This window comes from Symphalangus syndactylus, chromosome 6, assembly GCF_028878055.3.
Source record: "Symphalangus syndactylus isolate Jambi chromosome 6, NHGRI_mSymSyn1-v2.1_pri, whole genome shotgun sequence".
In the NCBI taxonomy this organism is placed as follows: Eukaryota; Metazoa; Chordata; class Mammalia; order Primates; family Hylobatidae; genus Symphalangus; species Symphalangus syndactylus.
The window spans coordinates 49,653,211-49,666,448 of record NC_072428.2 but is presented as its reverse complement, the minus strand read 5'-3'; the positions used below and the strand labels follow the sequence as shown (position 1 = coordinate 49,666,448).

The 13,238-nt window shown below is 50.0% G+C and overlaps 1 protein-coding gene across 3 annotated transcripts in view; it reads right to left on the bottom strand.

The window, feature by feature from the left end:
• Positions 1 to 13,238, bottom strand: part of DCHS1 (dachsous cadherin-related 1) — a 49,121-nt gene that overhangs the window by 18,420 nt on the left and 17,463 nt on the right. For 2 of the 3 annotated variants that reach the window (XM_055282595.2, XM_055282596.2), the window contains exon 2: positions 106 to 2,017. In XM_055282595.2, the coding sequence (XP_055138570.1) occupies positions 106 to 2,017 (1,912 nt within the window). Of the gene's footprint in view, positions 1 to 105; positions 2,018 to 6,505; positions 6,782 to 13,238 lie in introns of those variants that run through there. The other variant, XM_063641173.1, reaches the window with a different exon arrangement.

Genomic DNA, 13,238 nt, shown 5'->3' with positions numbered 1-13,238 from the left:
GTCACCATCAACAGATGACCTCATAAGGCTTGGTTCCTGCTCTGAGGTCCCCTGTGGCTCTTAGATTCCCCCAACACTATCTTGCTATGTGCCAGGCCTACCCACCTGCAGGAAGCAAGTTCCAGGCTGGGTGCCCTCAGGCAGCGAGGCATTGTAGAAAGTCCTCTGGAATTGGGGCTCATTATCATTCACATCTTGCAGGGCCACGCTAACTGTGGCAGAGGAGGCTAGAGGGGGCAGGCCACCATCTGTGGCCACCACAGTCAGCTGTGGCTGAGGTTCCAACTCATAGTCCAGTGAGGCAGCCGTAGTGATAATGCCTGAGGTGGGGTCAATGGAGAACCAGTGGGTGTGGGCGCCAGGGACTAGGCTATAAGTGACCTGACCATTGGTGCCTTGGTCAGGATCCCGAGCAGTCACCCGCACTACAAAGCTGCCAGGCAGCGCAACCTCAGGCAGGGGCTCAGGTCGGTAGAGGTGGCGGTCAAAGGCAGGTGCATTGTCGTTGACATCAGTGACGTGCAGCACAAAGGCAGCCTCGGCCCGCAGTGGAGGTGAGCCTGAGTCTGTGGCTGTAACCCTCAAGTTATAGGCATCCCTCTCCTCTCGATCCAGCCGCCGAGCCACACATACCAGATAGATGACGCTGTCTTGGGTGCTTAGGGCAAAGTGGCCCTCTCCACCTTCCAGGGACACATTGACATGGGCAAAGTCACCATCATCTGGGTCTGACACAGAGATGCGAGCAACGAGCTGTCCAGGTGGGGCAGCCTCAGACACCTGGGGGGAGCCATCTGCACTGAGAAAGATGACAGTCATGGAGGGCTGATTGTCATTGGCATCTCGCACATGCACAGTTACAAAGGCTGAGCCCAGCTCAGGGTGAGCCCCACCATCTCGTGCTTGCACCACCAGTTCATGGACCCGCCGTTGCTCAAAGTCCAGTGGCCGCTCTAACCGCAGCAGCCCCGTGTGTGCATCGATGGAGAAGGGTCCGTCACCCTCGCTCTGCCTCCGGTTGATCTCATAAGTCACAGCCCCATTGACACCAGCATCAGCATCAGATGCGAACACCTGCAAGACAGGACTGCCGGGGGCCAGGCTCTCAGACACCACAGCATGGTAGCGGCTCTGATTGAAAGCTGGGGCATGGTCATTGATGTCCAGCAGTGTCACGTCCAGCAGGGCCTGGGCCCTACGGGGTGGTGAACCACCATCATAGGCCTCTAGCTGTAGCATATAGTGTGAGCGGTTCTCTCGGTCCAGTTCCCCAGTAACTACCAGCTCAGGTACTGGAGCCCCATCTGGACCGGGGCGTGTCTCCAGCCGGAAGGTCTCTCCAGCCCCATCACCAGACAGCGCGTAGCCCTGGGTTCCCAGACGCCCAGCATCTGCATCACGAGCAGGCTCCAGCGGGTAGCGGGTGCCAAAAGCTGTATGCTCAGGTACCTGGAGGGTAGCCCGAGCCTGCGGGAAGGCTGGAGCATGGTCGTTGATGTCAGCCACTCGCACTGTAACTTCTACGGTGGCACCATCAGGAGTGACTGCAGTGAAGCGGTAGCGGTCCCGCTGCTCACGGTCCAAGACACGGGCTGTACGGACGACCCCACTGTGTTCGTCAATGGCCAGGTCTGTGCCCACGCCACTGCCCTCCTGGGCGGAGATGAAGTACATGAGAGGAGCTGCCGTGCCTGCCGGAAGTCCCGCACTGATGTCCCCAATCAGTGTACCCGCTGGCTGCTCCTCATCAATCTGCAAGTCCAGGCTCCCAGCCTGACCCCAGGCACCTGGCACCCCAGCCCCCAGCAGCAGCAGCAGCAGCAGCAGCAATGGTAGTAGAAGGCGGGGCCTGGGGCTCTTCATGCCAGGGCAGGAAGGCACAACGCCCAGCTCCTTCTGCATGACAAGGGTAGTCCAGTTGTGCCTTGGGCTCCAGCTCCAGGCCAGGCTCTGGGCCCAGCTTGACCTCAGACTTTGGGTCAGGTCCCACTGGGGCCCTGGCTCCAGCTCAGGCTCCCTGGGAGAAAACAGAAGGAAACGGGTCATGATAGAGGAGGGATCAGCAGTCCAGATAACCTGGACGAGGCCACATCAACATTCAGACATGCTCAGCCCCCAGCAGGCCCTTGTGCTGCCTCACACTCATCTTGGGCCACATGGATCTCTGCCTCAGGACTCTTCGGGGCCACTCCAGTCTTCCCCTTGGCAGATCCCATCCTTTCCTACCCTCAGCAGAATTTTCTGCGTCCTATTTTTTCAGGTCTGAATGCCTACAAACTCCCTTCTTCCTATTTCTAGGCTTAAAAATATGGACATTCTTTTCTCATTTTCTTCTCATCCAGAACTAATACTCGCTTCTTCCAGCCTCTATAACCATGTATTTTGTAACCTTTCCTGAACTGTCAACCTTTTCCTCTCTCCTGGAGCTTTCCATCAGTATTACATATGCTCAAGTCTCTCTCTCTCTCTCCCCACCCACCACCCTGCTGGAAGGGAATGATGTTGTTCCCTTAGCTCTACTTCCCTACTCCCCTCTCCATTCAACAAGAGATTGAGCACCTACAATATGGAGGCACTGAGGATACCACAGTGAATAAAGGAAATGGTCTCTGGCTTCATAGAGCTTATAGTCCAGGTGTTGAACAAGTAATTACAAGTATGATAAGAGTTGTGAAGAAGACGTACAGAGAGCAAGGAGGAATATAAGAGAAGCAACACAGGCAGGGAGTCAGGGAGTCCATGTTTTGCCTAGGAAGTGACATTAAAGTTGACATCTAAATGACTAGGTGCTAGCTAGGCAATCGTGGCCAGAGAAGGGGGATATAGAAAGGAGAGAAGGACATTCTGGAAGAGTGAACAGTATGTGGAAAGGCTTAGAGCCCACAGTCAAGGTGGGGCTTAGAGTGTCTGAGGGTGAGGTGGGGTTGGGGGCCATGTGTGTGAAGCATAGTGCTAGGGGCAGAGGGTATGAAATGAGACAGGGACTTGTAAGCTGTATTGAAGATTCTGATGTTATCCTAAAGGCAAATGGAAGCCACTAAAGCACTTCAAGGAGGAGTGCCAGAATATGACCTATATTTTGTGAAGATGGCCATTGCAGTCCTTTGGAAAGCAAAGATCACGCAGATTGGACGGCGAGGAGACACTTATGGGCATCCAGGAGATGACACTGCTTTGATGGTAACTTGGATGAGTGTAAGCAATGAACATGGCGAGAAGTAGATAGGTCTGTGGTGGGGTTCAGGAGGTAGAGAGGCTGGGCTTGCTGACTGCTTGAAGGCAGGGGATGAAGGATTGGGAGAAGTCAAGGGTGATGTGCACATTTCTGACCTGAACTACCAGCTGGATAAAGGTGTTCCTTAACTGCTCAGAAAGAAAAAGAGGCGGGGCAAGGGACCAGAGAGGGGTGGTGCCTCTGAGTCTAAGGGGAGCCAGGGTTTCAAATAATGCTTAAGATCAGGAAAGAAACGCCCCAGAGCTCCTTAGTCTAGTGACTAAGAAGAATCTGTGGATGAGTGAGAGCGCAGACTTAAGATGGGATGTAGTCACCAGAGGAAAGAGGGACATTCAGAAGCTATCACCCTTTCTGAAAGGTTGTTTCATTTCCTCCATTTTCTCACTTCTCACACTCTCCTCCCTCATGCAGTGAGGCTTCCTCTCTTGTGACATTGCTTTCACTAAGCTTCCAAACATCTCCATGTTCTATGTTGACGGCCACCTTTTTATATTCCTTTTATCTGGTCATTCTGGAACTCTGAAACACTGATCACTGGCTCCTTGAAATCTCTTCTCCTCGGTTTCACACTGTGACCCCCACCTCTTATTTCCATCATGCTCCCTTGCCCACTCCTCTGTCTCCTTTGCAAGTTCTTTTTCCTCTGCCCACTCCTTCACAATTGGTGCTCTTCGTGGTTCAGTCCTGGGCAGCGTCTTTTCCCACTCTCCACACTCTGCCTGGGTGATCTTATCCACTCCCATGCCTTCGGTTCAAATTTGTCAATCATTTTTTATGTGCCATCTATTTGCTAATGACTTTCCAATCTCCAGCTCCAGCTCTGAAGACCTCTGGGGACACATGTCCAGCCATATACTGGGCTTCAGTATCCCCAGCCATCACCTCAAACTGCTTCTCCTCCATTCCTATTCCTGTGAATAGGGCCACCATCCATCCAGGTGTCCAACTAGCAATCCAGAAGCTCTCCTTGTGTCCTTGCTTATCCTCAGTCCTGATTTCCAATTAGTCATGTAAACCCCACCACTTCAACTAGACATGTCTCAGGTCTTTCTTGTTTCTCCAAACTGCCACATCCCAGTCCGAACACCTCTCCTTGTGATTCCTGCAATAGCTCCTCACTGGTCTTCTGCTTACTGGCTTGGACCTTCTGATCCATCTCCACCTGACTGGAGATACCTACACAACTCTCATCAAACCACTCCTGATGAAAGGTTTCCACTGGTTCCCATAACTGACAGCAGAAAACAAATGCCCCTCTACAGACAGAAAGGGAACCACACAAACTTATGTCTACAGTGTCAAGAGGTTCGTGGACACTAACTAGGTATAGAACGTCTGATCTACAAGATAAAGTCCAACCTCCTCAACATGTCTTCATGATCTGAGCCCTGCCAACTTCTCCACGGTCCCTCACCTTTACTTCCCCCACCATACCTTGCACTCCATCACGAAATCTATTACCATGCTCCTTCCTGACTCCTCGCCTTGTATTTGCTACTGTTTTTTCATGAGATATCCTCTAAAAATCCTCTCCACAAAATCACTCCCTCCTGCCCGTGCAGAGCCTATTATACACACTACTGGGCTCTCATTACTTTTGGCAAACACTGGCAATAAATTGCATAGCAGCCTCGATTTGTTCATGTGTCATCCCTTTGCACTGGATTGGAGACTCCTTGAGGGCAGTGACAGGTCTTGGTTAGTCTCTTGATTCTCCAGCATTTAGTAGACTTATAGCAAGAGCAGGCAGCCCGTGCTAAATGAATGGTCAGAGTCTCATGCTTCCACACCACCATACTCACATAACACACTCAGAGAGACACATCCAAGGTCAGGCCAACTGAGACAACATACACAAACACACGTGAGCCCAGGACCCTGAGGCACCTCGGTCAGTCCTGTGACTACATAAACATGTTCTCAGGTCTTTACAGATTTGCTGTGCTGTAGGACTTCCTATCCACAAAGAGAGGTGGGTTTCTGACTCCCCTACTTACACTTCTGACCCACCTCCTCTCTCCCATCTGTGTGAAGCAATAAAAAGAGCAGGGGCTTTGGAGCTTGGACTGGGTTTGGCTAGGCATTATGTCCGTAATCTGTAAAATGGCTACGGTGACACCTATCCTGTGGGGTTTTGTGAAAATCAGAAACAATGTAAGAAAGGAACACAGAGCTGGGTATTTGCTGGACTCTCTTTCATTAATTCCCAGCACCATTCCCCGATAGGCCCCCTGTCTGCCTTCATCCCAGCTTCAGAATGCTGGGGTTGTATGTGTGCCACATGGAATAACAGGCCAGAGGGATTCCGAACAAGGAGGTCAGGGTGAACCCAGGCCTGATCCGAAGAGGGGAAAGGATGAGAGTACAAGGGTGGTTCCAGGGCCCAGATCAGGGATCTAAGCCCAAAGGCTGGGCTAGGGGTCAAGGGGTAAGAACGGCCCTAGTGATTTAATCAGTTAGTGGAGAGAAAGCAGTCATGGTTTGGAGGGAGGGAAGATAATAGTGAGGCCAATGTGCTTATCATACTGTGTATTATAGTTACCTGTCTTCCTGCCCAGACAAGTAGCTGTTTGTGAGCCCAGACTGGCTTTTATTCATCTTTATATGTAGCATGGAGCATAGCATATAGTATATGATAATCACGTTTTCTGAATGAAGCAGTCTATGAATGGTATGAGGTAAATCTCAGGTGAATGATCAGCCTTCAAGAGGAGAGACTCAGGTCCAGGCAGATGCCCTGTGTGAAAACAACTCCTTCTCCCAACCTGTGTTCCTTCCACTGCAAACTCTTGCAGAACACTTTCACGGTGGACACCCAAAGGTGCACACTCACAAAGTCACAGCCCCATGCACTGCCTGGCACTCTCTCTCACACTGTCCGGCTTATGCAGATGCATTCTCATGCAGGCAGATTCACAGGCACACAGGTACATTCAACACATGCTCATACACACGTGCACAGAGGCTCACTTTAATATATACACAGTCAGCACACACACACAGAGACCACTTTGCATATATACACAGAAGCACATTTTCCACACAGATGAGCCTATTCTTTCACGTGGAACCCACCCCCACACATATGCAGGTATACATACACACACACAGAAAGACACTTTCTCATGGCTCTCACACCAAGAGGCATGTTCACACACCCTCTGATACGCCCCCACATACACACACACACCCACCCTCTACACACACAGACCCAGTGTCACGTATGCACAGACTGACAAGGCGAGCATGCACTCACACTTGAAGACCCACCCACACGCAGGCATGCTCTCACACATGCTGCCGGGGCACTCGTGGTCAGCTCTGCGGCTGCAGCTGTGACCTCCAGGTCCCTGGGGCCTCTGTCTGGACTGTGCCTCATCACTTCCTGCTGCAAGGCTTCCAGTTCCAAACTCGAACTCCAGACTCTCTCCCGAGACCGTCTCATGCTCACTCCAGCTCTCCTCTGCACCATCTCCCCAAGTCTGTCCAGTGTTTCTCACTCCTCTTCCCTGAGACTGGCTCCTCCTCCCTGCTCTTGTATCTTTCCCTATCCAGGTCTGTCCCATCCCTTCCCCCAGATCTGGCCTGCCCCTCCATCTTGTCTCTTTCCCCAGTATGTGCTGCCTCCTGCCTAGATCTGTCTTCTTCCTTCCCCCAGATCTGTCATGGCTCTTCTCCCACCTGATTCTGCCATGCTACGTGCCCTCACTCTGTCACCGGTCCTGCTACTTGGTCCTCTGACTCCATCCTGCTCTCCTCCTCCATCCCCACATCTGGGCCTCTGGAACCACAGCTGGTTCTCATTAGGAGGGGGAGGGGCAAGACTGTTCATTGGGGCCTGAAACGTGATGTCAATTCCCCCTCCCTCACCAACAGAGCTCCCCTCACACTCCCAGTCTGTGTGTCTGTAGGACCTGGAAGCAGGGGGAACATGGGAGAGGAAAGAGATGTGGGCTGGGGGGGGAGGAGCAGGGGGACTACAAGGGAAGGGGGTGCTCCAGGAGGAAGTAGAGGAGTGGCCCGAGGCGCTGAAGGGGAAGCAGGCTGGGGGAGCTGGCACCACCCAGGCCTCCTCCCTCAACTTCCTGTCCCAGGGCCAGCGAGGGGCAGCAAGACAACAGGGGTGAGGAGGGGCGCCACAAAAGACAGATGGGCTAGAAGTGGAGGAAGACGAGGGTAGCCTCAGTGAGCAAAGGGGTGAGGAGACAGGGCCAGGCATAAAAGAAAGAGGAAGTGAGAAGAGGTTCTGGTAGGGGGATGACAGGGAGCAAGACTGAGGGAGAGTGACTGTGTATGGCAGAGGAAAGAGGGAGCGGAGCTAATTCAGAAAGGGGAGATGAGTTAAGGCAGGAACAGCCACAGCCCCACCGGGGTGCGTGCTGGTCCGGAGCTGGAGGAAGGAGGAGGGGGCTCAGGAGGGAAGAGGAGACAGCTGACAAATTAGCTTCCCTGGATATCCCTGGGACAGCCCCATAGGACGGTGGCCAGAGCAGTGCCCGGGCCTGGCTCTGTCTCTCCCGAGGACTGGTTTCCAGGAAGCACTCCAGGGAGAAGCTGAGGACAGATGTGAGCAAAAGAGGCAGAGGAAAAGTCTATTTTCTGAGCTTTTATGGTGTGCTGGGCCCTGTGCCAAGCAACTCACAGACAGTATCTCATTTAATCACCATAACAACCCTGTGAGGAAGGAATCCTGGCTTCCATTTTCAAACAAGGAAATTGAGACTCAGAGTGAAACAATTTTCCTGAGTTAACACAGCCTTAATTTGGTCGCAAGACTATGTAGTCTATGTTGCCTGAGATTCAGGGAGGAGGGAAAGATGGAGAGAATAAGAAATTACAGGAAAGTTGAGGGGACAGAGTCCTCGCAGGGCAATGGAGCCCTGAAAAAGGAAGAGAACCTGGAGGAGGGAGGTGAAGAATGAGGCCTCTGGGAGAGTCTGGGTTAGCAGCGGTGAGGCTGAGGATACAGACATGAAAGATGTGAGGAGGTGAAGGTGAGAAGACTTGGTCACTGACTCTCCAGGAAGATGAGGGAGTGGAAGGACTCTAGACTCCAGCCTGCCTACCAGGATTCCGGCCAGGTTACTAAAGTGGTTCCATTTGGACATTGCAGAGGAAAAGCCATTTTGGGGGGTGACTGTTGGGATCCCCATGTGAAGATATTCAAGCACAGTTGGGTTTGCAAGCCTGCAGCTTAGCATAGAGACCAGGGTTGGAGATGTGGATTTGGACAAATCATGGGGTAACCGAAAGCTGTGGCCTTAGAGACTCCATCAGATAGAATGTGTAGAGTGGGCAGAGAGTCTTGGACAGAACCCTGAGAACTAGTCACATTAAGCAGCAGGTTGAAGAGACCTTTATTCTTCCTGGGGGCAGTATCACAGAAGCTAAGGGAGAAAACATTTCAAAAAAAGAAAGGGATCGATAATGTCCAATGCTGCTGAGAATTCAAGTAAGATAAGCGCTGAGAAGTGGACACTGAGGTCTCTGGTGATCATGGAGAAAATTGTGCCAGAAGAGTACTACGGGTGCAAGCCTCTTGCAGTGGGAAATGAGAAAGAACGGATCAACTAATAGCTAGCCATAGACCAGACATCAGCATGGATCCATTCACCAATACACGCTTACTACACCCCTAGAATAGGGAGACAATAAATCATAGCAAGGCAGGACAGGATAGTGGTTAAGATGCAGACTCCAGGGCCAAGCCAGCTGAATTTGGTTCCCAGTTTCACTTACGGCCTGTGTGACCTTGGGCAAGCCACTTAGTTTCTTAGTGCTTCCATTTCCTCATTTATAAATAAGGACAATAATAATACCTACTACATTGTATTTGGCTGTTAGAGCAGTGTCTGGCACATACTAAGCTTTATAAGTATGTGAGCATGAGATATTATTACAGTGGTTAAGAAGGCAGGCTTAACTGTCAGGCTGGAGTTCAAATCCTGACTCGGCCACTTAAGCATGAGTCTGGGCAAGTTACTAAACATTCTAAGTGTTAGTTTCCTCTTAAACCTCTGGAGTTTAAAGTGCTTACCTTAAATGGTTGATATGAGAGTTAATGAAATAATGCTAACAATAAACATAGCACAATGTCCAGCACACAGTGAACGCTCATTAAATGTTAGCTGCTGCTGTTGTGTGCCACACACACACGGTAACTCTGCAATAAGTATTATTTCACAGATGGGGAAACTGAGGGCTCAAAGAAGATAGAAGAGAGACATTTAGAATGATCTAGAATGCAGTTCTGACAGACTCCAAAGCTACTGCTTTCTGTTAGACCACACTGCTTCTCTGCTGGAGGGTTTGGGATGCCCTGATAAAAGCTCATATAACTGGTCAGGCAGCAAAGCAGGGAAGGAGAATGATCAAAGTTCTGTTTTAGGAGAATACATCTGGCAGTGTGTGCAGGGTGGGTGAGAGGAGGAGGAGCTCAATGTTGAGACAATTGTCAGTCCAGGTAGAGGGTCAGGTGAGCATGGGGGCAGGTGGTAAGAGAGGGGAAGGAACATGGAGGATGACTGGAGGCCTCCAGGAGACAAAGATAAAAGGGAGAGGGGAGAGGAGGTCGTAGGGTACACATGTGAAGTGATTCACTGATAAATCTGTTATTCAACAAATACTTGTTGAAGACTTACCATGTGCCAAATGCCATACTAAGCCCTAGAGATACAGGTGACATGGACAGATCAAGTCCTTTCCTTCATGATGTTCACAGGTGGGGAGACTTGGCAGGGACGGGCAGGGCAGGGTGAGGGAGCTGGGACACCGGGTAGTGACATGCAGCAAGGCTTGCCCTAAATTCTGACCTTGACAATCAGGGTCTAGGCTGTAGAACAGGCCAATGAGGCCAGAGCCAGCAGAAAAGTTGGAGATGTAGCAACCAGAATGTCGAAGTGGAAGAACAAATTTGGAAAAGTGGGAAGCTGAGGGTAGGACAGCATAGTAGAGGGGCTGAGATGTTAGAAGTAAAATTAACTAAGTTAATAGCTGAATACTTAATAATTTTCCTTCTGAATCCCCAAAACAACTCTCTTAAGGAGATACTGCTACCTCCATTTTCACCCGATGAAAGGGGAGCTCAAAGAAGCTAAGTCATCCAGGCCATAAATAGTGTGGCTGAAAAGTCTAAAGTGTGGCTCCCTCTCCCCTCTTTCTTCTCTTTCCTCCTTTCCTTCTCTCTTTCTCACAATCCATATAAGAGGTGTGTTCTAGGCTCTGAGAGTTAACAAGCTTCTTCCATCCAGTAGCTTAGAAAGAGAAAAAAATAACAAGGACACTGCAGCATACTAAGTGAGCAGAGAAGGGCTTGGAAGTTCCAAGTGGACCTCCTGGAGGAGGTGCCCTCTCACCAGAAGACAGAGGGAAATGGAAGCCCCTCCCAAGTGGCAGTGGTTGAAAGTGCCCTGGTGTCAGAAGGTTACCTAGGGAAGATGGATACGGGAGCTGAAGGAAGGGGGGTCAGCAGGAAGCTGGGAAGAAGCTAGGAGACAATAGCATGAACCCCTGGGAGGGGCTTTTGCTAGCAGATACCAGGGCATCAGAGAAGAGAGAGTCCAGTCTTGCCTCTGTTACCACTGACAGGCAAGAGAGGGAAGAGGAAAAGGGTACAAGAATCAAGGAACCTAATATGGGGAGGACTGAGGCCAGGATGCCAGGAGTTGGAGGGCTCAGGGTAGGTGAGTCCGTGGGGTAAGAGGGCATTAAAGGAAGGAGCAGCCTAGGACACCTCTGGGAAAAGAATCTGGTGAGGCACCGTAATGCCTTGTAGCCTGGCACAGCTTCTGCTTCTTCTATCCCTTCCCAGAGCCCCAGTAGACACCTGGCTCAATGGATTTGGGTCTGCAAACTTCTGATACTTCTTAAATATTTGCTAACTGAATGAAAGATAAAGTACAGATAAGGGTGAGGAAGAGGATCGAGGGAGACGAAGGAAGGATAAGTTGTAGGTGAGGGGAGTGGAAGTGTCTCCAGCAGAGTAAGTGGGTAGTGTGAAAATTTCATAATTATGTGGGCAGCTAAGACTAGGTGTCAGTCTTCTGAAGAGTGAACGAGGGTGAGGGATGTGCTGTGAGGTACCCATGTATTCATTCATTTTGTTCACAGTCGAGCACCTGTGTGGGACCCTGAGTCACAAAGATGCGTAATATGCACTCTTGCCATCAAGGAGGTCCCAGCGCGGTTTTTGGAGACAAGACAGGGAAGAGGCAATGACAACAATGAAACACAGAGTTCAAGCCTGCCTGGTGGAGTCATTAAAGGCAGAGTTTGAGACCAGATATGAGGAAGGGAAGAGATAAGCCAGGAGAAAGGAGTGAAGGGCCTTTCAGGCAGGCAGAGCAGTATGTGCAAAGGGCCAGAAGCATGGAAAAATGTAGTGTCTTTGGTGAACTACAGGAAATTCAATATGGCTGAAACTCAAAATGGGAGGGGGCTAGGGAAATGGGACAGGTGATGAGACTAGGAGGCTTGGGGAGGTCAGACTATGATCTCATAAGCTTCGTTAAAAAGCAAAGATTTTGTTCAAGGAAAATGGAAGGCATTTGAATAATGCTGAGCAGGGAGTGACATAGTTGGATTTGTACTTTAGGAAGGTGTCTGTTACTGCAATGAAAAGAATGGATTGGAAGAGGGAAGAGAAGTGTAGAAAGAAAAGTTAGGAGGCTCTTGCAAAAATTCATGTGAAAAGATGGTAGATGAGGGCAACAGCAGAGGTGACGGAGAAAAGGGGATGGGATATCAGAGATTGCTGGAGAGAAGACAGAACCAACACGTTCCAAGGGATTTCTGGATTATGGGATATGTGGAGAAGGGAATGGTTACAGTTAATTTCTGGGATTCCAGCTTGCAACCTGAGTGGGGATGGTCATTCGGGGAAGGAAGGAATGATGAGATCAGGTTTGCACATGATAAGGGGTCGGTGAGCTATACAGTAAAGAGCAGGCATGCAGCAGGTATGCAGAAATGGGGCCTAGAAGAGAGATGTCTGTGAGTCATCAGCCTATAGATGTTAATTAAAGCCTTGAAAAATGAATGAAATTGATTACCTAGAGGTGTGTATACAGTGAGACAATAAGAAGGTCAAAGCCAGAACTTTAAGGAACCGTGACATTCAGGGGGCATACAAAGTATCCCTCAAAGCAGACTGAGAGAACAGCTAGGAGGAGCTCCAGCAGAGACACGTACCATAATGTAACTTTCCGCTTATTTGCCTGTTAAATGTTGATAGAATAAAATCATGGCTCAGAAGCCAAACAACAAGAACAACTCAAAGAGAAAAGAATGGTCAATAATGTCAGCTCCTCCTGAGAGGTCAGGCAGTTAAGGACTTTTGTAAAGATCCTCCAGACTGAGCAGAAGAGATGTTACTTTCTCCTACGGAAAGCAGTTACATTTGGGGGGCAGGCACAAATGGGAAATGAGCAAGTAGGAAGAGCTATATGCAGAAGACTCTTTCACAAAATGTGACAGTGAAGAAAAGTGAGGAAACCTCTTAGCTAACAGGGAATTACAGGGTTAAAGAAAGATAGGAGAGGCTGGAGGATCTTTATGTCCTCCCAGGAGGAATGGGAGAAAGGAAGGAACTGGAGACATGGGAAACACATGGAATAATCAGTTGAGTGAGGTCCCTGTGGAAAAGGAAAGGGATGGGATCCGTAACACAGGTAGACGATTGGCCTTAACTAGAAGAGACACCACTTAGTTCTTATAGGAAGGAAGGAGAAAAGATTGAAGAGGATGCAGATAAAATTTGAGGGAGGAGGCAGAAATCTGAGGGAATTCAAAACAGATGGCCTCAGTTTCCTCAGTGAGCCAGAAGACCAGGTTGTCCACTCTTAATTCCTTCCTTTCCTTCACCCCCCCATGTCTGCTTTGTCACTGAGCCCTGCTGATCCCACTGCCTAAAGAGCTCTTGAAACCATCCACTTTCTCCTTCTCTCCTGCCACTACTCCAGTTCAGGCCAGTGTTATACCCTCCAGAGTTTCTGCAACAGCCAAC